This window comes from Trametes versicolor, assembly GCF_000271585.1.
Source record: "Trametes versicolor FP-101664 SS1 unplaced genomic scaffold TRAVEscaffold_11, whole genome shotgun sequence".
Taxonomy (NCBI): domain Eukaryota; kingdom Fungi; phylum Basidiomycota; class Agaricomycetes; order Polyporales; family Polyporaceae; genus Trametes; species Trametes versicolor.
In genome coordinates this window covers 2,185,592-2,212,891 of record NW_007360331.1, presented here as the reverse complement: position 1 = coordinate 2,212,891, position 27,300 = coordinate 2,185,592, and the positions used below count along the sequence as shown (strand labels likewise).

At 56.6% G+C, this 27,300-nt stretch overlaps 13 protein-coding genes across 13 annotated transcripts; 6 read left to right on the top strand and 7 right to left on the bottom strand.

Annotated features, from left to right (window-relative positions):
• Positions 1-809: 809 nt before the first annotated feature.
• Positions 810-2,437, top strand: TRAVEDRAFT_132862 (uncharacterized protein; the record flags this gene model as incomplete). The annotated part of the gene is made up of 3 exons (XM_008045053.1): positions 810-1,896; positions 1,961-2,127; positions 2,180-2,437. Coding segments are annotated over 3 exons (1,512 nt in total), but the record flags the coding sequence as incomplete, so codon positions are not given.
• Positions 2,438-3,919: 1,482 nt separating this feature from the next.
• TRAVEDRAFT_52192 (uncharacterized protein) lies at positions 3,920-5,914 on the top strand (the record flags this gene model as incomplete). Its single annotated transcript, XM_008044656.1, has 8 exons — positions 3,920-3,985; positions 4,043-4,119; positions 4,175-4,350; positions 4,402-4,552; positions 4,612-4,754; positions 4,813-5,497; positions 5,555-5,623; positions 5,683-5,914. 8 exons carry the CDS (start codon positions 3,920-3,922, stop codon positions 5,912-5,914), a joined length of 1,599 nt encoding a protein of 532 aa, XP_008042847.1.
• Positions 5,915-6,119: 205 nt separating this feature from the next.
• TRAVEDRAFT_94256 (alpha/beta-hydrolase) lies at positions 6,120-7,326 on the bottom strand (the record flags this gene model as incomplete). Its single annotated transcript, XM_008045052.1, has 5 exons — positions 6,120-6,319; positions 6,372-6,486; positions 6,535-6,669; positions 6,726-6,936; positions 7,010-7,326. Coding segments are annotated over 5 exons (978 nt in total), but the record flags the coding sequence as incomplete, so codon positions are not given.
• Positions 7,327-8,096: 770 nt separating this feature from the next.
• TRAVEDRAFT_87527 (uncharacterized protein) lies at positions 8,097-8,615 on the bottom strand (the record flags this gene model as incomplete). Its single annotated transcript, XM_008045051.1, has 2 exons — positions 8,097-8,485; positions 8,567-8,615. Coding segments are annotated over 2 exons (438 nt in total), but the record flags the coding sequence as incomplete, so codon positions are not given.
• Positions 8,616-9,598: 983 nt separating this feature from the next.
• Positions 9,599-10,777, top strand: TRAVEDRAFT_52189 (uncharacterized protein; the record flags this gene model as incomplete). Its single annotated transcript, XM_008044655.1, has 5 exons — positions 9,599-9,655; positions 9,722-9,804; positions 9,855-10,096; positions 10,151-10,634; positions 10,687-10,777. The coding sequence occupies 5 exons, from the start codon at positions 9,599-9,601 to the stop codon at positions 10,775-10,777; spliced, it is 957 nt and encodes a 318-aa protein (XP_008042846.1).
• Positions 10,778-11,011: 234 nt separating this feature from the next.
• TRAVEDRAFT_52188 (uncharacterized protein) lies at positions 11,012-12,055 on the bottom strand (the record flags this gene model as incomplete). The annotated part of the gene is made up of 5 exons (XM_008044654.1): positions 11,012-11,043; positions 11,306-11,349; positions 11,405-11,568; positions 11,630-11,936; positions 11,988-12,055. 5 exons carry the CDS (start codon positions 12,053-12,055, stop codon positions 11,012-11,014), a joined length of 615 nt encoding a protein of 204 aa, XP_008042845.1.
• A 1,026-nt stretch (positions 12,056-13,081) lies between these two features.
• TRAVEDRAFT_52187 (uncharacterized protein) lies at positions 13,082-15,116 on the top strand (the record flags this gene model as incomplete). Its single annotated transcript, XM_008044653.1, has 3 exons — positions 13,082-14,141; positions 14,196-14,368; positions 14,436-15,116. 3 exons carry the CDS (start codon positions 13,082-13,084, stop codon positions 15,114-15,116), a joined length of 1,914 nt encoding a protein of 637 aa, XP_008042844.1.
• Positions 15,117-15,436: 320 nt separating this feature from the next.
• On the top strand, positions 15,437-15,839 carry TRAVEDRAFT_52186 (uncharacterized protein; the record flags this gene model as incomplete). The annotated part of the gene is made up of 2 exons (XM_008044652.1): positions 15,437-15,693; positions 15,785-15,839. The coding sequence occupies 2 exons, from the start codon at positions 15,437-15,439 to the stop codon at positions 15,837-15,839; spliced, it is 312 nt and encodes a 103-aa protein (XP_008042843.1).
• Positions 15,840-16,489: 650 nt separating this feature from the next.
• On the bottom strand, positions 16,490-18,095 carry TRAVEDRAFT_23534 (uncharacterized protein; the record flags this gene model as incomplete). The annotated part of the gene is made up of 6 exons (XM_008044403.1): positions 16,490-16,707; positions 17,088-17,264; positions 17,310-17,390; positions 17,445-17,827; positions 17,885-17,967; positions 18,039-18,095. The coding sequence occupies 6 exons, from the start codon at positions 18,093-18,095 to the stop codon at positions 16,490-16,492; spliced, it is 999 nt and encodes a 332-aa protein (XP_008042594.1).
• A 750-nt stretch (positions 18,096-18,845) lies between these two features.
• TRAVEDRAFT_52184 (uncharacterized protein) lies at positions 18,846-19,265 on the bottom strand (the record flags this gene model as incomplete). Its single annotated transcript, XM_008044651.1, has 1 exon — positions 18,846-19,265. One exon carries the CDS (start codon positions 19,263-19,265, stop codon positions 18,846-18,848), a length of 420 nt encoding a protein of 139 aa, XP_008042842.1.
• Positions 19,266-20,122: 857 nt separating this feature from the next.
• On the bottom strand, positions 20,123-21,136 carry TRAVEDRAFT_60698 (glutathione S-transferase C-terminal-like protein; the record flags this gene model as incomplete). Its single annotated transcript, XM_008045050.1, has 4 exons — positions 20,123-20,304; positions 20,355-20,818; positions 20,874-20,976; positions 21,032-21,136. 4 exons carry the CDS (start codon positions 21,134-21,136, stop codon positions 20,209-20,211), a joined length of 768 nt encoding a protein of 255 aa, XP_008043241.1. The 3' UTR covers positions 20,123-20,208.
• A 488-nt stretch (positions 21,137-21,624) lies between these two features.
• Positions 21,625-22,287, bottom strand: TRAVEDRAFT_106904 (uncharacterized protein; the record flags this gene model as incomplete). Its single annotated transcript, XM_008045049.1, has 1 exon — positions 21,625-22,287. A coding segment is annotated over one exon (663 nt), but the record flags the coding sequence as incomplete, so codon positions are not given.
• Positions 22,288-22,728: 441 nt separating this feature from the next.
• TRAVEDRAFT_66819 (alpha/beta-hydrolase) lies at positions 22,729-26,529 on the top strand (the record flags this gene model as incomplete). The annotated part of the gene is made up of 12 exons (XM_008045048.1): positions 22,729-23,099; positions 23,151-23,173; positions 23,221-23,418; positions 23,477-23,652; positions 23,707-23,740; positions 23,793-23,839; positions 23,894-23,959; positions 24,015-24,232; positions 24,283-24,800; positions 24,857-24,981; positions 25,031-25,638; positions 25,687-26,529. The coding sequence occupies exons 1-12, from the start codon at positions 22,932-22,934 to the stop codon at positions 26,527-26,529; spliced, it is 3,024 nt and encodes a 1,007-aa protein (XP_008043239.1). The 5' UTR covers positions 22,729-22,931.
• Between the last annotated feature and the right edge of the window lie 771 nt (positions 26,530-27,300).

Below are 27,300 nucleotides of genomic sequence, written 5' to 3'. Positions count from 1 at the left end.
TAGATACCAAAACCCTTTCTTACGGCCTGAACACCAGCGGCGCCGCCTCCGGCCGCCGAGGCTCATTGTGTTTGATGTGCACAGCCACTGCAAACGGGCGTTTATCTCACCGCCTGGCTGCCGCGGCGCGCCCTTGCCAGAGCCGCATCGAAAATCAGCCAGAAAATTGAAACCGTTTGTATAGTCTTTGTTTGAGGTCATAGGCTAAGAGCCATGTCTCAAATGCTTCAAAGAAGAATTGCGTCCCTTGACCATCATGAGTGTTACGTCACGCCTCGTCACAGTCTAGCGAGACGCGTTTGGGCGCCTGGCGCGTTCTTGAACTTCATCCTAGCCACCGTCGTCTGCGCGAGGCTCGATTTAGCCATCCGCTGTTCCTACCCTTCTCCTTTGTGCGACGTTTGGGGACAATTGTATCAGCGCTCTTGCCTAATACGCTCGTGGCTAACCTCAGAGTATATAAGTTTCTGCTCTGGCAGGACTCCTGGTAAGCATCTTCGCTTCTCCAATTCTGACACCATGGGCTCCCCGCTGAAGAGCTTCCCTACATCAGGCCCTTGGTCTACTTGCGCCACGGACCGCTTACGATTTCGTCGAGAACTTCGCCACACCATGACGGACAAGGTTACGCTTATGTCCCCGGAAGACTTCCTGAAGGAATTTGTTCCCGAAGCGAAAGAACGCATGCCGGCTGGTCTCGCCACACTGTTGAGCGCGATCCCCAAATACACCGATGAGACGAAGACATACGGGCCGCTGGTAAGTTCTATATCTTTGGTCTCGCTACAACGACTAAGGATGTGGTTCAGATGGATGCATTGAACGACAGGACCGCGAACCTCTGCCCTGGCTTCAAGTTCGTCGCAACACCGACCAGAGGCGACAAAACCTCAGGAACAGCTAAATCGGTGGACTGCGGTTTGTATCCTGCCAAGTACGCCCCGCGCCCTGGTGTGAACGACGCTGGCGAGCCGACATCTCCTGCCGTCGACTGGTCGAGAATTCAGTTGTCGATCGAGGTCAAGTCGAAGTCGCGCAAGGATCCCTTCGTCGACACCAATGTCAACGGCAAGTCCGACTCAGCCGAGCGCCTGGAAGTGCTCGGCCAAATTCTGGACTACATGAAGCACGTCTTCGACCACCAACATCGTACGTGCCAGTACATGGTCATCATCGTCGAGGAGAACGCACGCCTCCTCCGTATCGACCGCTCGGGGATCTTCGCCACGAAGGCGTTCAACTTCAAGACGAATGGGACGCCACTCATCGACTTCCTCTGGCGATTCGCTCGACTCAGCCCTGAGGAACGAGGGGAGGACGCGACGGCCGAGAGGGTTCCCCATGATTCCAAGATCGTCAGAGATATCCGGCGAAGGGCGCGGAATGCGCCTAACGACTATATCTGGAAGCTGTTTATGGAGTCTCTCGAGGATGAGGCCTATCCGTGGTGGATACTCACGGTGGACGATGAATGCACGAAGACCACCCGGAGATTCTTTGTTGGGAAACCGAACTTCAAGGCGCAGGGCGTTGCAGGCAGGGGCACGCGTGGATACGTGGCTCTTGAGCTGGACAAGGGGGATACGCCGTTTGTTTATACCAAGGATTGCTGGCGGGTCGTTCACGACGAGATCAAGAAGGAGGGCGTCGTCCTCCAGACTCTCAACGCGGAGAACGTTCCACACATCCCCACCGTCGCATGTCACGGGGACATGGGTCAGACCACCAAATCTCAAGACCTCTGGCACAAGTATCACCCTGAAGTCAGCCCGGACGCACCATGCCCCCTCAAGAAACACGAGCATTATCGTCTTGTTGTTAAGGAAGTGGGCAAACCGCTGATAAAGTTCGAGACGGGAATTCAGCTCTTGTTTGCGTTATTCTGTTGCCTGAAGGGTAGGTCACTGCATATTGTCTTACACTGATCTTAACATGCTCACGTAAATACCTGCCCTTATAGCTCATAAGGCGGCGTATCAACTTGGCATTATCCATCGGGATATCAGCGTAGGAAATATCCTGCTCATCCAACGCCCCGATGGCCTTTGGAGAGGGATGCTGAACGACTGGGAGCTGTCGAAGGAGGTGGACAGCGAGTCGCCCGTAGGCCGCCAACCGGATCGCACGGTACAACCATCATCTTCACCCGCCATGATCCTTCGTACTGACTTTTCCACAGGGAACATGGCAATTCCTGTCCGCCCACGCTTTGAACGACTCCGAAAAGCTGATTGTCATCCAAGACGAACTCGAGTCCGTCTTCCACGCTCTCGTGTACATGTCGATCCGATTCCTTCCTCACAACTGTGCGACGGCCAGCGTCGGAAGACTGCTTTATGACTACTTCGACGACTTCCAAGACACGGACAAGGGTTACGGGTGCGGGAAGACGAAGCTGGTAGCCATGCGGACGGGGCAAATCTTCTTCGTTCAAGGCGGCATCGACGTCGAGCTCCGCTTCACGTGGTCGAACGACGAATCCAGCATTCAGCACCCCATCGACAAGATCGTTCGCACGCTCCTTGGCTGGTTCAAAGCCTATTACGCAGTGACTCATCCTGACCCGGCCGCGATCATGCCGACGACCGGGAAGATGCCTCTGCCATTGCGCGGTGGAGGGTTTAGCATGTTCGGCGAGGACCTGGTATGGGGCAATCCACAGGCTTCTGCCAAACGGCCCTCCCCACCGCCGAGGCCCACCGCCGACCAGATGGCCATAGACAAGGAAATCGCAGAAAACCTACAAAATCACGACGCGATGGCCGAACTCTTCATGAGGTACCTGGCCGACCCTAGCAGTTGGCCATCCGAAGACAAGGGCGAAGACAAGCGACCCAAAGGGGGTTACAAGCCCCGCGACGAGATCACCTGTGCCACCACGGAGTATATGTCTATGCCTCAACCCGTGAAACGTGAAGCTGGCGACGTAGAAGAACTCGAGCCCCCTTCCACGCCCAAGCGTCGCAAGCCCGCCGAAGAGTCTGAGGCCCCGTGCACCCCGGAGCACGCCAGCGAGCCTGTCGACGACTTCTCGGAGTAGGCACGTTAGGCTAGGAAGCCACGGCCAGCTCGGCACGTTGGCCCTTCCATTGCCAGTGCCGCCGAGTCCAGCGCCCGACTAGTCTCTTTGATTTTGCGTATCGCTTCCCTCTCTTGTTCTCACCGCCGTGTTCTCTTTTGCAATCTCATACCCTACTTCGGAGTGCCGCCTCCACCAATCATAACGCTGTCCTTTACTACACCATCGAGTCTATCAAGCTCTGGATACCAGTCACCCTCGTCTTGCGTAGGTTATATCATGTTAATGCATGGCTGACTTCGAAGGCAGTACGCGATACGGACCCCTCGACCATGTGGCGATTGGGCGTAAGGAGTCCTAGCAGACTCGGAATTCGCCCGCGCCTCTTGTGACTAGTTTTCAAAGCATGTCAATCATCGATGTCAGCTCGCTCTCTGTTCGCTCGCGACATGTGCATACATTCGTGCTCGACGATACCTCAGAATTATGTAGACATCGCGTATGTATCTAGTCAGTAAGTACGAGCCGCTGGCGGTAGCCTTACAACATCAGCCTGCGGCCGGCGCGTCGATCAACAAGCTTGATATTTCTTATCACTTAGAGCAATACCACGCATTGAGCAGGCCTGGGTGCCCTTTTTATCCCTGCTAATATGCGGTGGCTCAACAGGGCTCAACGCGGCAGTAGGCAGCTTGCAGTACGCGTGGACCACGGTGACGCGCCACTCATTCCTTTGTTCTACCCAGACAGGCGCCCGTCGGCACTCTCCGGCGTGTGGCTAGTACCAGTGGCACAAATCCAAGCTCGCTTCTTCCTCTACAACCACCACCACCCCCAACCACCGCCATCCCCGCGCCGAGAAGATTCGCCTCGGGCTCTTCCATATTTCTTGACGCTAACATGACCGCTATGAACGAAGCTCAGCTCACCAAGCTGAAGCGGCCAGAGCTCCAGAAGCTCGCGAAGGTCTGACACACCTTGGCGCGTGCTTTTAGCCACTCGTGTTGACATTTAATTTTGCAGATACACGGGGTGAAGGCGAACCTCAAGACCGATGCAATCATTGCGCAGCTGTTGGAGCGTTTCCCCGGTGGAATTCCGTATGCCTGTTGCGTTACCTGAGGTTGGGATAGGGATTGATCATAGTTCGCCCAGGTCCAGCGATGTGGCCGAGGCGAACCACTCTACAGATGGTCCTCCCACTGAACAGCCCGCAGAGAAGGCGGATTCGAACGCTAATCCCAAACCGAAAGGAAGAAAGATCGCTGGGATGAAGAAACGACCGCAGCCCAAGGTGAATCCGCCTAAGGTGGCTGTTGCCGTTGAACAAGGTGAGCGAAATGTCCACTCGATCCGTGAGCATCTGCTCACCATCTGTGAAGAGCCGGCCGCGCCGGTCTCCGGTCCCCCAGTGAAGAAGACCAAGGCGAATCCACGGATACAGCCTGACAATGCACTCGGGCTGGTTGAGGAATCTTCTAGTGCCGCTCGTGTCGTCCCGAAGTCGATCAAGATGACCATAAAGGTCCCAGCGTACGTAAAGTCTCGACGATGGATGTCACGCAGCACTAACGATCGTTCCCGGGATCCAGAATGACTCCGAAATCGGCAGCAGCCGTCAAAGGCGCGAACGCTACGCGTCGTTCACCACCTCAAGCCGCTGCCTCGAGCGTTTGCACCCGAACGGATGCTGAAAAAGACGATACACAGGTTCCAGAGATACCCGAAGGGCTAGGTGAGCGAGCAGTTGCAGGTATGTCCACGTAACGCAGTTGCTGATTGAAGCACGTCAGGGCCCATGTATTCCATTTCGACCGGAATCCCTGGCTCCACTAAACAACGAGTGATCATGGCTTACCAACGGCATATGGTCCCGAACCTGTCCGAAGCCGTTTCCCGTGCGATTAACGGTCCCACCCCCCTTGATCCCGCCAGGATCACGTACGACCCCCCTGAGAGCGACGCGACGTTCGACAAGTCTACGTCCACCAACCACCCAGTGTTCACCTTCCCTTCTCATGCACCCACCGACCACACGATTGTGTACACGCCCTCTACGCCGCCCCGCAGCCGCGCCCCCGGCGCCGCCGAGCGCCCACCGCCCACCGCCCCGCTTCTCGCTCCGCCAGCCGTGCTTGAGCCGCCGCGCGGCTCCGCGGCAGACACTGAGGTAGTGGTTCGCAAGATGGCCGACATCTCCGCGGAGCACAAGAAGTTCTGGCCGGAAGTGCTCGCGTACGGCGCGAAGGCGACCACGCTCGCGAGCTCTGTCCCCAACTTGCGCAAACTGGTGCGACAGGAGCGCGCAGAACGCCTGCGCATGCACGACTACCTCGCGTACTGGCACGCAGTCACGCCGGGCTGGACAGATGACGAGATCTGGTGCGAGGCGAACCCGACGCGCATCGACGAATCGGGGCGCGAGGTCGAGGTGTTGTCCGACGAGGAGGACCCGGTCATTCGCCAACAGTTCCGTCGGTATGTACTCCTGTGCTTTTCTTGTGTCGTACATTGCTCACCCAAAGCTACTTGTAGTGTCACTGGTGCGAAGGCCACCGAGATCCTGATGCGCCGTCGTGCGTATCGCCGTGACTCTGATGAGGAGTACGTCTTTCTTAATGTTGATCCTTTTTTGCCTGCTGACTTCGAGTCTTTTCCCGCAGGGTAACACGTATTTCTGAGGTGTTTGAGCTGACGGCAGAGCGCAAATTGGTGCTTCCCGGATCGGGAAGCAAGAAGCGTCGCTGCACACCCATGGATGAAGTCCCGGCAGGGAAACGGCAGAGCAAGAGGGCGCGTGGGGCGGATACACCTGCGAAGGCTGCCGGGACGGTACCCGCTGCCTCTATCCCGCCCCTAGGTGCCATCACGGAGGACTGCGAGATGTCAGACTAGAAGGTTGCTACCTGTGCACGAGGGAGAGTATTTTGGATGGAATGCTAGAATTTGTCGGATAAGGCTGCTATCTGTATACTGCTTCATGTTTGAGTTGGATATCAATGTACTGTACAATGCTGTATTTTCTGTATCGACGATGCTTTGGGATCATCCTCGTACGTGCTTACAACGCCGCCGTAGCGCCTCGCAAGCCGAGCCCTTCGATCCATGCCTCCCATTCAGCGTTCAATCGCTCGGTCGCCTCAAACTGTACCCAGTGGCCCACGTCCAGTTCTACGATCTTCGCGCCCGGGACGTACTTCTCGACGTTCGGCCTGTTCGATGCGGCCGAGCCGGCTGCGTCGCGCAAAGCCGCGACCCACAGCGCGGGCTTGCGGATAGTATAGGCTTCCTCAGGGACCTCTAAATAGATTGAGCAGTGGTCAACGTGAGTAGGTGCAGCGAACGTATCGACGTTGAAACGCACTCTTGTCATCCGGAAGGTTCAAGTTGTTGACGGCCGCTTTGTAGAAGTTCATCAGCGATTGAAGCCCGCCGTCGGCCAGGGTCTTCCGTAGCACATCATATTCCTGCGCACGGCGTCAGCCAATGCTTCATGTTTTTTGTGTCTTACTGACCTGTTGCGTGAGCCATTTGGGGATTCCGGGGGTACGGTTCTCCTCAACCCATTGCTGGAGTTTACCAACCGGCGTGAGCCACTCGAGCCAGACCTCGGGGTGCGTCGGATACACGAGCTGCAAGAACGAGTCGATCTTGAGAGAACACATGTCAACCACGTCTTGTGTATCAGTATTCAGGAGGTGCTCACGTTACGCTCGCACACCACGTGTGCATCGCCCAAGTTGAAGAACTTCCAGTATCCGAAGTGTGGGTTCCCACTATGCGTGCGCAGGTGCTCTATAACTGTGTCGATGTCGAACGGATGCGGCCGCGGCGGCTGGTACCCAACGGCGTTCCACGCGTACGCGTAGAACCGCTCGTCGTACAGGTTCGCGAGACGGGACAGTACTGTCGAACCCCTATTCGCAAAGACGAGGGACAGACGGCGTCAGCATCTTTCGGGCCGCCAGGAGTATCAATCGGAGTAGTTACCAATCGTGTGCGATCCCGACGACTTTGTCGAGGCCCTCGGCGTCGAGGAGGTCGACAATGTCCCGCGCGATCAGAGCGAGGCGAAAGGCGTCCGGATCTTCTGGCTTGGATGTTCCGCCAGCCCCGATGAGGTCCGGAACGAGGAGGCCGTAACCCTTGGGCCGGAAGTACTCGACCTGTCTGTGCCAATCGAAGGAGCTTGAGGGAAAGCCATGTACGAGGAGCAGGGTGGGGTATCCCGACGTCGCGGGAGAGTAGAAGTAATGGTAACTGTACCCACGCGAGACTTTCGCGTCTTTGTAGAGCGTTGCATCCATCCTCACAGAGTTGTCTGAGTAGTAGAGTGCTCAAAGATGAAGGCGATCCACAAGAAGTGTCCCGTGCTGCACCTCGCCTTAAATGGGCCTCCGGTTTATCATCAGCCTTGGTCATTGAATGTCTCTGCTGATCAAGCCCTAATGACTGCGATCAGCAAACCTCATCCGCAAGCTCTCTTACGTTTGGAGGCGTAATAGATGCGACTCCGGATTCGGACTGCCAGCACCCAGTGCCCCTGAATTCCGGAACGCTGGCATTGGGATTCGGTGCTCGTGGGTAAAGTTGCAGATCTGTGCACCCTAATTGGCGCATGAATTGCAATCTAAATTGTATAGGTCTTCGAGGGGTCGGAGGGTACATAGTCATAGTAGTACAATGGTCACATGGGATACGCTGAGAAATATGATAACACGATGCCGTACGACGACTGAACAGTGATGACGACGAATATGAAAGGTCGACCCACGTATCCAGAACAGACGGCGTCTGAATCAGTCAGGCGCGAAAGGGACAGAGGATGGAAGGGCGGGGGAAGCTAGCTTGGAGACCAAATGAGCCAGACAAGACAAGTCAGACAAAACAAGACGATAGAAAAGGTGAAAACTCAACTGAAGAGCCCGCCCGGGCGGCCGTCCAGGAGCCCATTCCACATCGAGTTCATCATCTACTAGACGGTGTCATAGAGGCGGCTGCCAGGAAAGACCTTGATCTGCTCGTCGAGGCACCATTGGGGCGTGATGTAGATGATGTCGGTCTCAACAATCGCGCCGCCACCGCTGATGATCATGCCAACGATGCGACCACCTTTTTCGATGACGATGGCGCTAGAATCTCTGGTTACAGGGAAAACGTCCCGATTCCGTTCGCAAGACAGGACGGCTAGCTCGACGGACATCTCAGTTCCGTCTTCGGCGTAGATGCGAGTGAACGAGTCCAGTCCGTTGACGCGACCTACGGTAGTGCCCGTGGTCGCGCCGTTCTTCACCGCGCGGAGGCACTTGTAGCCGTTGACGTCCAACTGCTGGGGCGAGCGGATGTCGTCGTCCTTCACGATTCCAGTGACCTGGAGGAGACCGTGAAACGGGTATTTGTAGCCGGCCTGGTCCTCGATTCGGGGGAACATCATCGTGCGATAGTCGGACCACGAGAGGTTCCCGTCTGCAGGGATACATATAATAGTCAACTTAAATCGCGGGACGTTGCTGTGACTAGCGGTAAGGAAAACGTACCAATATAGACCAATGTAGACCTGGTTGCCTTTGAACGAGCCCCAGTTGATCTTGTCCTCGTAGAATTCGACCAGCGCTCAGTCGCGGGTGTATTTGTGGGGTCCGTCGCTGACGGCGATGGGTTCAGTGTGGGGGACGAAACCGATGGTGCGATGTACCGGGAGCGTCCTACACTTGGTGACGTTGCTGTGAAGTTTGTTTCTCTTCCCGATCTTCTTCTTCGCCTCGTCAACCAAACCTAGGTACTCCTGGCGCCTCTCGGTCGTCTCTTCGTTCGTCTCCTGGCCCCCGGCGGGCTCATGTAAACGAACAATATTGGCGTTCCACATCTGGATCGATTCAACAAGGTCGCTAATCGCTTTCAGCATACTCGTGATAGCTTTCCTGTACCCGTGCGATCTGGTAGCCGCCCCATGAGCTACTGACCATTCGACTTCGACAGTTTCGGGTCGTTGAGCATCTCTTTCTCCTCCCTGTCAGAATGAACGGGAGCAGGTATTCGGGCTGGTCAGGTGGGGCCTGAATGCGAGATGCGAGGCGTACCTTCACAGTAGTTGTTCCAATCGACTGTTCACACCGAATACGACACGCTGAACGACAATAACGGCCCAGTTGTGGCCCCGTTAAGTGCAGCGAAATGTTCGCCTCCAAAGTACGCTCGCTCTACAACGTAGAAATGAGCGAGGATGGACGTTATGACCGTTGAACCAGCCATCGATCGTATGTAGCTACAACCGAAACCTAATCGTTAGTTAAAAACGCACAAATCAGCGAACAATAGTGGAGCGCACTTACCACCCTTGATCTAATTGTACTCGGGCCGATTGGCGGCCTTGAAGGTGGACACAATGGCGAGTGGCACAGTGGCTAAAGCCAGCGCTAATGGCCTTGTCTCCCGGCCCGCGCGTATAACGACACAAGGCGCGCCCCCCGTTCAGCCACAACACCCATCTTTCCTCCGCTCGGCCACCACCCTCCTCTCCACGCCACTCCCTTCGAACCCAAAGACATATACTCCACTCACCTCACCCCTCCTGAAGACATGGACAAGGGTGCGTTGTTGAAGCTCAAGCGCGCAGATATACAGCAGCTAGCCAAGGTACGACAGTGTGGCTAGCCATTCGCGCCGCGTTGCCTAACATCGTGTCGTGTTCCGCTTCTACAGCGCGATGGCGTGAAGGCAAACGGCAAGACGGCCGATATCGTCGAGGAGCTGGTGAAGAAGCACCACCCACTGCTGGTCCCTGCGTACGTATTCCTTCTCCAATCCCCTTCGCGTGTCGCTGAGCGTCTTGTAGCATGGGTGCAAAGCCAGATACCCCAGTCATATCAAACAAGACGAAGGCAAAGGCCAGCGACAAGAAGCCTAAAGTCATGGTCGAGATCAGCACCAAGCCGCCCCCGAAGCAGGCTTCCGCAAAGCGAGCCCCCCCAGCAGCGCGAAGCCCAGCCAAATCGCCGACAGCCGTGCGCGCGAGCCCGAAGTGCGCAGACGCGAATGCGTCGGCATGTCCGCGCATTAGTCCTAAGGAAGCCTCAGGTACGTCGGCAGTGCTGCCGCCCGAAGCCCAGAGTCCTGACGTCTCGACGTCAGCACGCGCCATGCCGCCCCCTCCGCCACGAATCGTGTTGCCAAAACCGGCCAAGGACGCAGGGTCGCGCAGTCCCGCCCAGGTCTCGGAGACGGGCACCGAGCCGGCCTATGAAGCACCGCAACCCGCGCCGAGCGTGGAGGTCCTCTGCCCGACCATCACGGAACTCCGTACAGCGCTGCGGAATGTGAAGCCTCTTACAGAGCAGAATGGGGACGTGCGGAACCAGCTTCGTGAGCTCGGGATCCTTGTGGATGTCGTCGAGAAGCGCGAGGCGAGGGTCCGCGAGAAGGTCCAGCGTGTGCAGAAGATGCGGCTTGCGCTGGGCAAACACTTCTTCGCGATGATGAAGGAGGACCCTCGGCTGACGAATGGGACCTGGGAGAGGCCGGAGAGCAAGGAGAGCGAGGTGGCCGGGCAGCAGGAAGGCGACGAGAAACCTTCCGGTGAGGGACCGGGCGGCATGGAGCAATCTGGTGACGCACGGTATGTACGCACGGCCACCTATCAACGACATGCACTCACCTGTCATTCCTAGACCGGAGGCCCATCTTAAAAACGCACGAAGCCGTCCTGAGGATGTCAGCGACGAGCCCCCAACGAAGCGAGTGCGAAGGTGGAGGGCTTGAGCTTCAAGTCCAAGGGGTCGGAGGTGGACTATATCGTCTTCTGGAGCCTGTGAGTTCGCGGACTATACTTTGTTGTACTTGTACGTGTTTTAGATGCTTGGAGGACCGAAAGGTCCGCATGTAATCAGCTCTTGGCCGTGTCCGCCCAGTGGTGGAGTGTGCGTGGTAGCATCTTGTTCAGCTTTCAAAAAGACAGCATAAGGGCGTTGAGACAGTGCACTATCCAAGCATGACTCAGAGATAGCGTCTGTTGGTGGCCATGGTGACTATGCAGAACGTCGAGGAGGTCGTGCAGATCGACGTCAAGAGGCAAGGCTGATGGGCGCTTATACACGCGCTCTTCTTGTCGCAAACCATCATCGTACATATTCCTACGCTCTCGACCATCGTATCTCGCTCTCAGGGATGCTCATACCAAGCACATTAATGTTGTGGATCAACTAAGTTGCGATAATCCGCTACGATGCCCGACTGGGGGCCGATCTTCCAACCTTCGACTGTGCTGGGTCGGGGATGTCTCCAACGCACCCATATCGTCCCCGCGGCGTTTGAGTTCATCGTGGATGGGAAATCTACAGGTACAGGTAAGCATGTAAATCTAATGACCAGGAATTTGAAGGTACGTACGAAGGGTTGTCCTCTCTGCTGGACTCGTCTTCGCGCTCCGGCAAGTCAGACAGAAAGACCTCCCTGAACAAGGTCATTTTCTCTACCTCTGCAATACCTTCCTTGTCTGTGTCTTCAGGCAGGTCAGGCGGCGTCCAGGACCCGTTCACTAGCCTCGCGTCCGTCTTTATCCACGCGAAGAAGTACTCCTCTAACGCTATTTGCGCAGAAAGGGAGGTCCTTCACGAAGTGCCTCTCCCGCAAGTGCGTCTCCATCAACGCGCCCGTCTTCGCGATGTGCTCACATCCCCGCCATTGACAATGCCACCGCCTGGTCTTGCAACCTTGATGCTTCAACTTGTGCTCCATATCCATGTGGGCCTGCCACATCAACCGCTCGATGACCTCCCGCAGCAGCCCCGATTGCACCGCACGTTGTGTGGCTCTGGCTGCACCCTGAAGCTTGAAGAGGCGCTGCTCCACAGTGACGACGAGAGTGTCCATTTCCAGGACCTCCTGGGCGTGTGTACTCCCCTCCGTCAAGGGCTTCCTGCTGTTTCCGACGTCAGCCGGGATTCAAAGACGACGCAGATGGGCGACATACCAGTACTCGAACTCCGGAGGCTCGTGGGCGATGATTGGGGAGTATTGTCTCCAGTGAAATCTGCTCATGTACAGACCTTCGCGAGCTTTTCAGCCTTCTGTACGTTGACGCGCGTCAACTTTGATAGTGCGTTGCTGTCCATCGTGTCAGGTATGTGTTTGGATCTGGTTAATGGGTCTGACAATGCTTGTGGTCCATCGTGTAAGGTGTATACTCGCATGAGGCTGATGCGGGGGAGGAGAGGATGGGGACTTAGGCGAGACGTCGACGGAACGCGATGCCCTATATATCCTCGATCTAGCGCCCACTCAATGACCCTTCCGACGCGTCGTAGCTGAAAGTCATAATGGAGTTCATGGTGCGCTTTCGTCAGAGATACTTCATCCCCGGCGGTGCTGACCAACGCCTAGGATGCCGTTTTCAGGAGCATTCACGCGATTGTTTACAACTCAAACTACTTTCTCTTCGAGCGTAGTGATTAAGAACCTAGCTCAACGAATGTCGTGCACGAGGACTCTCTGGTCCTACTTCCATGTACCTTACCCAGCAAAGTAGGCGTTTCTCCGAGTCATCTTGATCTTGATTCGCGCGGGACAGTACTGATAGAGAACCTATTCGCCTTAATCAGACGCCGCACAAGCTTGCCGACCATGTTGACCAAGCGGGTGCGCCACTGGCAGCGGATTGCCTTCAGTGACTATTGTCCTAGGTGGGACAATCGGAAAGACGACTCTCTTAGCCATGATCTTCCGCGCGTGGCTAGTGCGTAGATCCTGGTTGACCTTGCGCAATTCGTGGCTTGAACCACCTTCGTCTCCCCTCTATCGACGTTCAGCCCTGCTTCCTCCTCTTACCCCTTTCCCATCTTCAACCGTGAAGGAAAGACGACATGCCCAGCGCCCACTATCAGCTCGAAGCGGCCGATTTCCTGCAGGAATGTTTTCCCCAGCCGGCGACGGAGTTTCGTCCGTTAAGAAACACCAAGCTGTGCGGGGAGCGTCGCCCCTCAACGGAATATGCTCGATACAAGGACATCGTAAGTGGATAGCCGCATCATGCACGCGTACTCATTCTCAGAGAGCCCACAGACCGACATGCTAAATCGTTCCGGACATTGCCACGGCTTCCGATTCGTCACAATATACGAGAAGGGTGCAGACGGCTCGAAGGACTGCGTATGGGCTGCGGCGTGGCCTAACAAGATGGGACCACCAAAAAAGTTTGTCACCTCGCGGCCCACCGAGCGTCGATTGGATCCTGTTCACCGGTACCCCATGGATATCCCAATCATCTGCTACCCCTCCGACGAGATAAATCACGATCCCTTCAACAGTCTCCATCATCGAACCGACTTGGACTCCGATGCTACCCGTGTATTGGGACAAGTGCTTGCGCAGGCGCAGAGCCTGTTTCGCTTTCAGCATCGAACATTCTGTTATGTGATCGTGTTTTTCGGTTGCTACGCTCGCATCGTCAGAGTCGACCGTGCCGGCACCACATTCTCGACATCCATCGACTGCACCTTGGATGCCACACACCTCATAAATTTCCTTCGTCATTTCTCTCAGGCGTCGCCCGCTGACCGGGGAATCGACCTTACGGCGGAACACGTCCCGCACGACTCTCTCCTAGGCAAAACGATGCAACGACGCGCCGAGCTCAACAAGCACCCCAACAGCCCCACCGACCACCCACGCCATCTCTTCGCACAGTCGCTCCAGGAGGACTGGCCATGGTTCAAGCTGTCCGTCGGCGAGGGCGCCTCCCGTCGCGAATTTCTTGTCGGACGCCCCCTATACGAGCGCTCCGGCGCTCTCCCAAACACCTGTTCGAGAGGGTATATTGCGCTGGACACGAACGACCCGGACCAACCCCTCGTTTTCCTAAAGGATATGTGGCGACTGAGCCGCGTCGGGTATCTCCCGGAGGGTGTGACCGTTGCACGGCTGAATGCCGCAGGCGTTCCCCACGTCCCTACTCTCGTGTGCCACGGCGTCGTCGATGGCCAGGTTACGCTCTCCGATCAGCTAACAGATCACGAGACATTCGCCAGTCGCGTGCACTATCGCATCGCAGTCAGCGAGGTCGGGAAGCCGCTTGACACGTTCAACCACAGCAAGGAGCTCCTTGATGCGTTGAAATGCTGTATAATCGGTGTGTATCCCGTCCTTCCGCCTTGTTGAGTGGCATCGCTGACAGAGCACATAGCCCATAGTCGAGCAATGGAGATTCCGATCTTGCATCGCGACATAAGTGATGGGAACATCCTCCTCGTCTGGAATCCAAGCCTCAACAAATGGGAAGGAATGCTCACGGATTGGGAGATTGCCACAGATTTCACCGAGGCATGCCATTACGACGGAGACCCAGTGCTGTGTTGTGTGAGTCCCGCGAGTCCTCATTGTGTCCAAGGAACGTGTCTCACAACTTCTTTCGAAACGTTCTCAGGGTACGCAGGTGTTTGCGGCGGTCCGCGTTCTGGAGGCGACCCGCGGCGCGCCAGAGCGAGAGGCCGAGGACGACCTGGAGGGCTTCCTCCACGTCCTCCTTTACTTGTGCTTGAGGTACCTCAGCAGCAACCTCCAGAACATCAGCGCGTTCCTCCAGCGCTACTTTCACGAAGACGGCTTTCTCGAGCTCAAACGCGGGTCCTTCCGTGCCCGCTGCGTCCAGGCAGGCAAGATCCCCATCTCCCAGTCCAGAAAAGGGCCTGCAATGGAACTCCGCTTCGCGCTCCCTAGCGACACAGGCGAACGCTCGATGCGCCGTCCGCTGTACACCCACCCGCTCAACGACGTCCTCCGTCAGCTTTTCGAGTGGCTGCGCGTACGATACGAGGTTTTGCCGAAGATGTCGCAGTACAGGCGGTATTGGACGCCTAAGGGATCGGACAGCAAGACGTTCACCGCGCAGCGGATAATTGACCTGCTCGACGCGGCGCTGCAGGACCCCCAGTGGCCGGTCGGGGACAAGCGTGAGGATCGCTGTCTGAAGGAATTCAAAAGTGTCAAGATCGAACGGACTGACACCCGCATGGTGCTCCCGGACGATGTCCCTATCCCGCGCCCTAAAGCGCACGAACGACCTGAAGTGGAGCTTCCGGCAGCCAAAAGGAGGCGACGCGCGTGAACGTATTCTATACCCGACTGTAAGTGTCTCCGTCCGTATACCACTTTCCTCCTCAAGCTCTTACACTTCTCCAATAGCTTTCCTGCCTGTGCGCGTCGATAGCTGGTCAATGCTAGTTATCTCCTTCCGGACCTTTGCATCTGTTTTATGTTTATCTCTTGCTCTACTTTATTGCACTCGTTTCATTTGTACTTCCACCTACAATCATCATCGCACGTTCAGTATTTGTCCTCCAAGCAGCAGGCGCGTTTTGTTACACCCATCCGATCAACGGCGTCATCCAGCAGATGCTGTCGTGGATTCGGGCTCGAGACGACGCGATGCCCAAGAGATGGGAGTACCGAGTCGAGTGCCCCGACAACGGCCACAAGACTTTCACTGGGCAGCAGGTGATTAACTTGCTCGACGCGGCGCTGCAGGACTCCCGGTGGCCGGCCGAAGACAAGTGCGACGACCGTTGGCCGGAGTACTGGTCCAAGCGCATTACACGCACCGAGGTCCGCAGGGTGCTGCCAGACGATGTGTGGCGTGAGCGACCAGATGTTGAGCTTCCGGCAGCGAAGCGGAGGCGGGTTGCGTGAGCATGTATTATACCTGCTAGTGAGTGTCTCTCTTTCGCGTAAAAGGCGCTTTCGTGTTGACCAAACTCTTATGATTCCCCTTTGTAGATGCGCGAAGAAATGGTTGTATCATACCAATAAGCCCAAGACGGTTTCTACTTAGACTCTTCTAGTCTTTTGGGGCTCTATCTTCTGTATTCGTCCGTGTATTGTATTCGACAATAACCTTGTGAGAACTTGAGTCTCTGCATGCAACCCGAGGCGGCCTGTGCAAGTAATCACCGAACCGTTTTTCGCAAGATCTGGCGACGGTGCCAAAGAGGTCAAAGTCCTTTCACTAACGATCGGAAATGCTTCTCAAAGCACGCTATAGGCATCACGAAGGTTGCTAGCAATTTCACTGGGCGTGTAAATGGATGTGTAGAGGCTGGACGATGGTGGCGGCGCAGGGGAGTCGGAGAAACGAATATAATGAAGTCCTCGTTTCTGGGCGCTTACTGCACCCTCCTCGTGGTTGTCTCTCGACTACTTACCGCCATGTCGCTCAACCCCAAACTTCGCTCCTCCGTTGCAACCGATGTCAAGAGCATTCGAAAAGCTTGAGAATGCGTCGAAAAACACACTTGAGGTCATCACGACAGAACTTCCAGTTCAGTTTGGTGTGCACACGGGAACACGGTGACACGTCGCGCTCAGTTTGTTCGGATTCATCGTTTTTTCTTGTAACAGATATACAACAAGCAACCATGTGTACTGGGAAGATTCTCTAGTCCGCATCCTTCGGCGACGCTTGCACCCACAACATCGTACATTCTACTCCCTCCATCGTCTCCAAGGTTCATCCGCCACCCATGCATCTGTCTTCGTCTTCGCGACCTCCTGCTTCTCCAGCACGTTGTGGCATGTTGTGAAGGGTGTCGCAAGGGAAAGGTCACCCAGGGGAGAGACGTCATGGAGGATGTGGGCGACGCAGCACGGCGGCGTCGACGACGTTGAGTGCTCGGGTCCTCTCCCTCGCGTGTACGTCTCGCCTGCAAGACGGACGACCTCCGCGAAGGCAGCCTATCGGTCCGCTATCGAAGGGACTTGCCCGTAGCTGGATATGCTGAGAGGTTTTGCACAGGCGTAGAGATAACTGCTGGTGAGTCTTGGTATCCTACATAGTAGACGGCCGGTTCCCGTGGGCGGCCAGGGTGGAGGATCAGACGGTGGTGCGTCTTCATTGATTCTTTCTGTGCGGAGTTTGCTGCCTTGAAGTTGCGCATGCCCGTCGTGGAGCGTCGCACCCCCTCCCCCCGCGGTGAGGGGTAGCGCTTGCGCGGGTGGTCAGCAGACTAGTGTCTCATTGACCGACGGACCTGGTACCCTCATGAGCGAGCCGTCCTTCGGGTCGCTGCGCAAAGGGACTTACCTCTGCCTTGAGCTCCTCCGAAAGGCCCCCGAATTGTGCCAAAGACGGTTGGGGTCCTGTACCACACACGCATTAGCGACTGATGTACTTTCAGCAGGTCGACAATGATGTTCGCACCGACTTGATAATCCCGGCCGCGAATCGACGGTGAGTATGGCTCGGGGCTCCCTGCAACCGCTGATATCAACAAAATATCCAAGACGAGCTGCAGGGGCGACATACCGGCGCTCGAACTGGGTAGGCTCGTGTCAAACCACCGGTCCATGTACTGCGACCACAGAGGATCGTCGACGATCTCACATTCTACTAGCGGCGATGCTTAGCATTGAGAACTTGTAGCGCAGACAGGATGCTCACCGTTCGTTTTCAGCTCGTTGAGTTCTCTGAACTCGCACTCTATGGCAGTGGGTACGGCCCAGGCGCCAAACGCGCTCATGTCGAACCAGCCGCTGAGCTCGGCGCAGGCCACAAAGTCTTCGGGCACGGACTCGAAGAGCAGGAAATACTCCCGCTCTTCTGCGGTATTGCCCTCGGAGTTGCTGGCGGTGTCCTGCGTTGACGAACCTGCGGAGCGCGTCGTGCGCGTGCTTGCCGCTTGGGTCGGGTCGTTCGCCGCCCTGCGTGCGCTCCGGCGTACGGCGATCGGCTCGCTCGCTAGATGCAGGCGTCCTTGTCGGCCGTGCACCCTTCTCGCGCTGGGAGGGGCTTGCTGCCCAGTTTCGGGCGGACTCGCCTCCAAGCTGCAGCGTGCCGCTGTTAGCCACACTGGTCACACCGTGAAGGGCTCGCGGACGTACGGTGGGACGGGGAACGGGTCGTGCTTCTCAATCAGTGCGTCGATCATCTTTTCCTTTGTTCCCTTCGCGTTTAGGTTGTCACGCTGGGCGCAGAGGGAAGACGCGAACTTCAGCCACAGGCGCGAGGGGGAACAAAGAGCCACAACGGACGTACCCTGGCAAGTTTCTGCAATTCGGCGCGCGTCAGGTTGGACAACTCCTCGCGATTCATCGTGTGGGATGTGGTTGAAGGATGTTTAGGAGGATATCTGGTGAGTTTGGAGGTGGGGGTGGTGGAAGGAGGATGGGATGGGTTTGCGAGTGGCGCTAACCTCTATATCCCGCAGTGCGGCAAGGTCGGGCCGGAATTTAGCCATCTGGCCACACTCCGAAGGTCTCTGGTGTGGCCCGGAGCTCTCCCTAGGTTCCGCATGGTGTCAGGTCCACATTACAATCGCCTGCAGAGGCCCGGACATTCGCTAAGAATATTGAAAGGGAAAATTGTGCGAGGTGCCGTGTTTTGCACTGTTCACGGTCGTTTATGGGAGCCTCACCGAGTCTGCCAATTCTCCCTTGCGCTTGTGAGTGATATTCGACTGGAGGACAGTATACACAAGTAATTGCTTCTAGATAGATATCGTACACGCCATTCTGGGGAATGTATCGACTTCCAGGTGCCCTTCGCGGTGACACAACACGCCTGCTTCGTCGAGGACGGATACTGACTAACGTATGATGTTGATTGCGGGTACAAATACAGAACCGAGTACTTCCAATGAAGCAGACCAAGAGATAAATATAAAACCGCTGCAAAGGTCCAGAAGAAGAGAATTGACGTTGACCAGCTATCGATGCGCGTGGGCAGGATGGCTACTACTGGAGGAGCAGTGTCGGAGCTTGGGTAGGAGAGCGGTATACGGACGGAGACACTTACAGTCAGCACGCCTCCCTTTCGAGACGTCGAAAGTAGGATTTACGACTTCTAGTGCCAGTGTCCACGAGTACCCGGCGCGTCGAAGACAGTGCCTTTTTGGTCAGAGTGCGGGGCGCCGACGAGGAACTCCCGCCTTGAGTGTCCCTCGCCCACCGGCAGCTTGAACCAGGGCCAGTCCTCCTTGAGCGACTTCTCGAACGACGCCCATGCGTAGTCTTCAAGGTTACCAGGGTCCTTGTCGAGCGCCGCTCGTCTTCGCATCAACTTGCTTAGCGCGGAGTTGTGCGGAATCCGTTTTGCAGTGGTGTCGATTCCTCGGTTCACGGGGGAGAGACGCGAGAAGATGTGCAGGAACTCCATGGAATAGTGCGCGTCTTTGGCACAGTCGATGTACGCGGTGAACACTACGTATACCCCGGCACGGTCGATACAGAGTATCCGGTGTTGACCGCTTCCAAACACCGGCATAAGGCGCTCGACAAACCTTTTCCACAAACGATCTCTCTCTTCCGGGACGGCTTCTGGGTGTGGTTCGGATCGATCGCAGATGTCGTAGAACAGATCGTGTACTATGTCGCCGGCGGGTTCGCAGATAATGGGGATATCCGCCATATGACGGTGCATGGGCCCTAATCGCAGCTCGGTGGCTTGGAATGAATCGGTAGCCTGGGCAGTGATGTGAATCGTTCAAGATGTCCGTCTGTGGCGTCTCGAGTCAGCTATATTCTATCAACGGAAGCGGACTCACAATATTCTTGTAGCGTTCGTATTCTCCTGCTGGGCATGGTTTCCCGGCGAATGTGGTTGTACGAGGGCGGCGGAAGCTGCCACAGGTGCTGGAAAATGTGCTTCTAAGAATCTTTCTACGTCGAGTTGAAGTAGGGCGCCGGATGCCATGGCTGGATACCGACGAATGGAGGGATATTGGGTGGGAGAGAACAGGCGAGTGACGAGGAGATACACGAGAGGGTAATTTTGAAGGTTTATGAAAAAGTTACCCATGAAAGGGCCACAGTCGGCGGAATGCGAATGTTGCGGCCAGGAGATTGCATTGTCCTTCAAGTTGGGCAGCCGAGCCGTTACGACAATAGGCCAAGACTTGGTTACAGATCGCCCTAATTGGAAAGGGTAGGAACGATGGTCGCCCTGTCTCCTAAACCTTTCTAAATACGCCGATCTCGCTGGCCCAGCGTGTATATCGTCGAGCTGAAAAGACATAGGATCAGGCAGGCCGCACGCACGCGCTTGATCATAGTAGACACTGAGAACATCAAATACTTCCTCGGTTCGTCTTCCAAAACGGGCGGGTCCATGGACATCGCGATGTTCTGGTAAGGGTCTTCCTGCTGACACATATTGCTACACTTCGTACAGAGCATACTGTAAATCGGGAAAGCGTCCCGGTCAGCATTCAGAACGGTTTGCCAGCCCTGATCGCCTTCGCTGCCTCGCTCTGTGCCTCGTTACGGAGGTATCGCGCGTATATCTGCGCGTAATGCTCTTTGTCCTAGATTCTCCATGAGTATCGTGGTTCGTGCCCTTGCTGAGCGGACTTACACTCTGGGTCCGGAGCACGCTCTCGCGCGTCTCGAGCGCCTTCGCGTACGCAACCCACGCACTCCCCGCCGCCTCCCTCTCGTACCCGCGGTTCTCCGCGAGGATGTAGTCGCGCAGCACCCACGGCGCGAGCGCGATGTCGACCAGGCTGAACTGCGCCCCGAGGAAGTACGGGCCCCTGACCTTGTCGGTCAGCGTGCGCAGGCCCTTGTAGAAGTCCGCGAGGTGCTCCTGTTGCTTCTCCGGCTCCTGCGCCAGGACGAGCCGCATGAACGTCGGCACGATCTGCTTCGAGACGTGGTCGACCCAGAGGCGCACGTACGCGCGGTCGAAGGGGTCGGTGGTGAGGAGGTGCGGGGTGTGTTCCGGGAAGGCGTCCTCGAAGAACTCGCAGAGGATGAGCGACTCGTACATGGCCTTGCCCTTGTACTCGATGGCGGGGACGAGGCCCTTGGGGTTGATGTCTGGCACACATGGGTTAGTGGTGTCCGCGGTGAGCGGTCTGGGGTCCAGACACACCAAGGAAGTGTTGCTCCTTCTTGTACGGGTTGACTTCCTTGTACTGGTACGGGATCCCCTTCTCCTCAAGGGATATCCAAGAGCGCTGCACGTATGGGCAGAACTGCAGGACACGGGGTTGGTGGCGCTAGAGTGCTATTTGACGGGTACCCACTCACCCATCCCGCGTATAAGACAAGATCCTGCGGAGCTTGGTGCTGCTCCACGGTCTTCGCCGCCAACCCGGTTGCATGGGAATGGATATAGTTTCCGTCGTTGCTCATGGTGCTTGTGCTTGAGTGACACTATGAAGATGACCTGACGCGCACAGAAGATTTGGGGGATCCTTGCTATATATGTGTTTGCTGAGTGAAGGAACCTGCACATGCGCCTGTGGAACGGGTTTCCACGGTCGAGGCTTGATGACGAAGCATAACAGTCAGCAGACGCAGGTGCAAGGATTTCGCCATCGGATTCAAGGGTAAATCACAGTGTACTCAGGAGACTCCGAGGATTCATGCAGGGGCTGCTTTGTGGGTTGGCGAGGTACGCAGTGACGCGTGGGTATAAGAACGGCTACAAATACAAACATCGTATGGGGTCGTAAATGGTCGTAAAGGATAACGATATTCGACACCTATAGATCTCAGTTAGCAATCGAACATGACTATATGCTGTCTCAAGACTCGCTTTGGGGTTCTCCAAGGTGCAATCAGGTACATGCAGACAGAACTCAACACTTCTCCTGGCCGTGATGATGGTGGTGTCGATGGTGCCTCCTCCCTACCCCGCAACACTCGCATACCACAACGCTCATGAGGATCATCCCAACGAAGCTCAGGACGACGCCCGCGAGCACCATCCACAACGCCGGTCCCCAGTTCGCGACATAGTTGAAGTCCGTCAAGGGTCCGATGCGCGACTTTCCGATGAGGATGAGCGCGAGGTCGACCCCGAAAACGACGAGGCCGACGATGAGCGTGAAGATGGTGGTGACGAGCGATACGATGCACAGGGCATGGGACTCGAGGAAGAGGGAGGTGAACATGCCGATGAACGCGAGCCCTGCGGCGACAAGGTGGAGGACGAGGAGCGCGGTGACACCTTTGCTGACGTCCTGAGTGATATCGGGCTCGCCGATGAGCGCGACCACCTCCGGGGGGATCGTATATCCGATCATGGGTCCGAAGCACTCGCCGCCGCCGGGCGGGTCGAGCGGGCTCATCGCGCAAAGGCCCCAAACGCCAAGGCGAAGCTGGTTCGCGACTGAGGTGACGGGTTGGTCCGGGTTCTGCGCGAAGGTGATCGTGAAGAGGTATATGCTCTTGATGATGGGGAGCGAGAGGCCAACGAGAAGGAAGAGGACGAACGAGGCGAGGAGAACGGCGCACGTTGCGAGCGAGATGCCTAGATGGCGCGCGAGCGGGCGTGGGTGTCGGCGCCGTTTGGTCCCATCCTGCGAGTCACTGTCGCGGCGGCGGAGGCAAAACAGGATGTTCGCCATCGCAGGGATGCTCGTAGTCCTGAAGAGCGGGGGCGTCGTCGAGCACGATGGGAGAGAACTCGCCAACGCTAGCGACCGCGAGATCCCCGCTTAAGCTTCTAGTTCTGCCGCACGTTCTTGGTGTCAGCAGGTCATTGGGCCATGCCGTCTCTTGATTTAGCTGCCTAATATGACTTCATGCATACTTTCGAAGACAGCGCGAGCACCGAGGGAGACCGTAGTGGTCGTGAGCAAACATTGCAGCGTGTCGCGGTGCACGACGTCGACGAGGCACAACGGCGACCGCAATTTGGGCGGCTAGCGCGCCAAGCCTACGCACGACCACTTGATTCCCGACTCCGAACTCGTCGAGCTCAACGTTTGGACTTGATGCCGACGCCGACGCATATCTGGTCTTCGAAGACGCGCGGCTTCTGAAGGCGTTCGGCTCCAGCGGCAATGCGGGGTCAATGTCGCTGACGACATTGAGCTAGACGTCCACTCCAGTGCCCACCGCGCGTGATACGACGGCCATCTCTTGGAACTACCACCACCATCTCTGCGCGTTTCGACTCTTTTAGGGGTCTTGCGACACCATGGTCAACTCGCTCACGCGCCAGGCGGGCTTCAAGCTCGGCCCTATCATCCTCGACGTGCTCATCAAGCATTACTTCGAACGCGTCTCGAAAGACAACGAGGAGAAGGACATGCCGAAGCTCCTGCAGGAGGAGCTGCTCTACGATGAGGCGTTCAACATTATCAAGGTGCGTCCGGGTCGGCTGAAGCCCCGGTTTACGATCTGACACCGCCTTAAGTCGTTTATGGAGGCTGCGACAAAGTGAGTGTGATATTAGCGAAATTGTGTGCCCTAATAGACGTACGAAGACATACAGTGGAGGAGTTGCAGGCGTTCTCGAATACGCGGACTCCGAGTCCTCCGTGGGTGCATGCAGTCCGACTGCTTGTTCCTATGTCATGCTGCGACGAAGCCGCGAAGTATTTGATCAAGGCCCTGGGCGGTGAAGAGTTCACCAAACGCGTTGTTGGTGGTACGAAGTGGTGGCAAGTCCGCGGCGTGAAGGGGTGTGTCCTGTTATACTTCTGCGTCGTTGATTTTCACTGAAATACAACACTCCTACAGCGTAGATGGTGAATGGATCGTGGCCAAGAAGGATTGGCAAGAAGCCAAACGGCGGCAGAAAGCACGAGAGTCGTCCACTGATGGCGGTCCGTCCCTGGATCAGCCTAGCCAAGAAACGCCCGCAACTTACGAACCGGAGATGGACGAAATGCGATGTATCTTGTATGCGCATGGAGGTGCGTGTGGGGGATCCCAACTGAGCACAGCGTCAGCTTACCTTTTATCCGTAGGCGGTTATTACTTCGGCAGCTTCGATCAGGAGAGGTGCGCCCGTGCGGTCTTATGGAAGTGGGCCTGAATTTTAATGCCGGGTCAGGTACTGCATACAACGGCTCGCACGAAAGATCAACGGGCGTGTTTTCGGTGAGCATATAGTCCAAATCCGGAGGTAGTTCGGCGATCTCAATGCGCATATAGCCGTCAACTACCGACTTGCTCCGCAGTATCCTTTCCCTTGTGCCATTCAGGACTTCATTGCTGCATGTAAGCTACGCTCTTCTTGATGTGGGGCAGGAGCTTCTGTACTGATAAGCCGTAGACTTGTACCTGATCAGACCGCCCCCTGGAGCCCTGCATACAGCCGTGTCGCCTTCCAACATTGTTGTAGGCGGGGATTCAGCTGGAGGCGGGCTGTGTATAGCCTTATTGCAGGTCATCCGAGATTCTGGGTTGCCCCCACCTGCTGGAGCCGTGCTCATCTCCCCGTGGTGTGACCTCACCCACTCTTTCCCGAGCATTCACCTCAACACTGCCACCGTGAGCTGCTCCGAATACGAAACGCATGCCGATATTGACACCTTCCGTAGGATATCATCCCGCAATACGGACTATCATTTCACAAACCAAGCACGCTCTGGCCACCGCCCCCGGACGAGCTGACGACCCAGGTCCGTCAAGGCTTGCGTTCGCGCATACGGGATGCCATCCGACACAAGCCCAAGGACGGTCAGAGCGTGAAGGAGCAAAGCGATATCATCGCAGCTGAGAAGCAGCCGTCCTCCCCCGAGGGCCTGCACCAACCTCGCTCCGCGACTCCCGACCACACCGTGACAATATCGGAGAACCATTCTAGGCGCTCATTGCATCTTGGGTCCGCGGTAGCCCTTCTGCTCCCGCTGGATGGCGGCGTGCGCAGCCAGCGGGTTTCGCTGAAGACATTAGCAGGGGAGACGCTCTCAATCGACGGGCAGATTCACATGTATGCACCAAACTTCCTGTTGACCCATCCGCTCGTAAGTCCTGTAGTGTCGTATCTGGGCGGACTGCCTCCTATGCTGGTGATTGCGAGCGACAAGGAGGTTCTGCGGGACGAGATCATCTACCTGTGAGTGACCTCCGTTACACCTGTGAGATAAAGGAGGACGCTAAGCTATCGCACAGAGCCCATAAAGCTGCTCATCCAGACAAATACCCTGTCAAGTCCGCGGCTAAGGACATATACCCTGCACTCAAGGGTATCGAAGAGCGCTACGGTCCGACAAAGATTCACCTGCAGAATTACGATGGTACGCTCCTTTTGCACACATCAAACGTACGGTAGCTTACCTTTCACAGATGCCGCGCACACCTTGCCTGTCCTTTTTGCGTTCACCACCCCTGGCAAGTTCTGCTTCCGCGCAATGGCTACATTCATCAAACACGTCAGTACTGGCAGGCAGCCCGCCCCGGCTGCAGATCTACCCACCGTCCTTGAGCACGGTGTCACTACCATGTCTCCGGTGACCTCGCGGAGCGATCTCTCCGGCCAAGTCGAAGAATGGGTCAGAATCCATTATTCGAATCCCGAGCTGGTATCGACCTTGGATGTTCCCCACTCGGAGCCCGCGCCGGAGACTGGGGACAGTAATGCAAACGGTGTCTCTGAATGCGTAGCCCCCGTCACTCAAGAGAACAGACTGTCGGTGAACGGTGCCCAGAGGCCATCGCACCCACCCGTTGCGGAGCAAAAGTCAGTACGGCGGGCGTTCAGCGCGAGAGTCTCGCGCGCCAGTGTGTTCCTACGCCGGAGTCACACTATTGCGTCGACTTCGGCCTCTGAGACAGGTCAGGTTAGGGAGTCTAGCGGCTCCTCGGACGTCGGTGGACCGCGTTTCCACGAGAAGTCGAAGGGCCCCGAGGGCGTGCGGTACGCGGGAGAGCCTTCTGTCTACGATAACGGCTTGGTGAGTAGTGTCCTTTCTTGCTGTTCAACGTCGAACTTGTGCTTACAGATGCTACAGGATACCATGATCCGCGAGCGTGTGTCGACGCGCGGGGTCATCCGCCCCCTCGAGCCCGAGGCAGAGCTGAGCGCTTTCATGCTGCCCCCGGAGCGTATCGGAGAGGTCTCCGAGCTCGCAGTCCGGCGATACATCGACGGCACCGCCAAGTTCGGCAAGAAGTTTGGCAAGACGACGAAGGCCGTGGAGAAGGCGCGCCGGCGGACGCTCGAGCGCGCGAAGCTGGACACGATGCGCAACATGGCGCAGCTGCAGACGTTCTTCAACGCGGACGGCGAACGCTCCACGCCCCCGCGCACATGGCAGGCCGAGGACGGCGAGGGCAGCTCCGCGCGTGCGGTGCGCAATGACACCGCGCAGGGCGTGAAGGAGGGCCTGGCTGCGTCGGGGAGCTGGGCGTGGGCTTGGGCGCTGGATGCGGACGAACACCCGCCGCCGAGCAGCATCGTTGCGCGGCGGGATACGGAGGAGGCGCGGCGGCTCGCGAAGATCGCCGACCAGGCCGTGTTGATGGACGACCAGGCCGTGAGCGGGAACAATCTGTGGTCGCTCATCGTCAACTTCCTCACCGTCACGCCCGAGCGGGATGCGCACAAGCATAAACATAAGCACGGACATGCGCACGGCAATGGCCATGTGGGGACACCACCGGTGGAAGCGAGCAAGAGCGACGGTAAGAAAGTGGACGCGGAAGGGGCGGGAGATGTCGCGGAGGATACGGAGAAGAAGTCGAAGAGGGAGAGGTTTGTTTCCAGGTTCGCGCGCCTCGTCACGGACCAGAGGAAATCCCGCGGAGCGAACGCCGCTGCAGCGAACGGCAAGGCGGAGCAATAACGCCAAGATGTGCATGAGGCTCCGGTGTCGTGTCTCATTACGATCCCCTTCCGAGTCGGATGGCAAGTTCTCTCGATTGTTTGTTGTATGTCTGGTACCTTGACGCATGTCATAGATATCTTAGAGCCCATTATAGTGTTCTGCGTAATGATATTACCTATGCCATAACTTGCCATGACTCGCCTGCAACGGCGGTATTCGGCCAGTACAGACCGCGCGTCGTCGGGACCCAAGCCTTGCCCGAGTAGAAACGAGTGCTCGAGGATTCGAGGATAGCAATCAACGCGCGAAGGTTCAACCTTCATCATGGAACGTGTATAGTGAACGACCCTAAGCATGCATTCTTACCGCGCTTGATGTTCAACGTTTATAAGGCGTCGCGCACAGGCCTACGAATGTTGATTGGGGATGTATTACGTCTCAATGAGATAGATATAGTATGAGATATCGACAGGATGAGATGGGAACAGGAGGGATGCGGGAGTAGCAGCAGAGTACAAACGTGTATGATACGGTAGAAACAAAGAAAACAGTCGTCATCAACTAAGCACGTCCTCGGGTGTCGACAGTGATGGGTAGATTCGAGAGGGACAATTTGGCGAGGACGCGGAAGCGGGGGGATGAACAACAGCAAGAGAACCGCATACGACGAGTGCTTGCGGACGCTCCGCCGGACGCCTTAAGCGACGGAGGCGGGCATGCTACGCGGCCTCTTGGATGCAGAGTCCGAAAACACATTTTCGGGTTGATCCTTGCGCTTAACCCCACTAG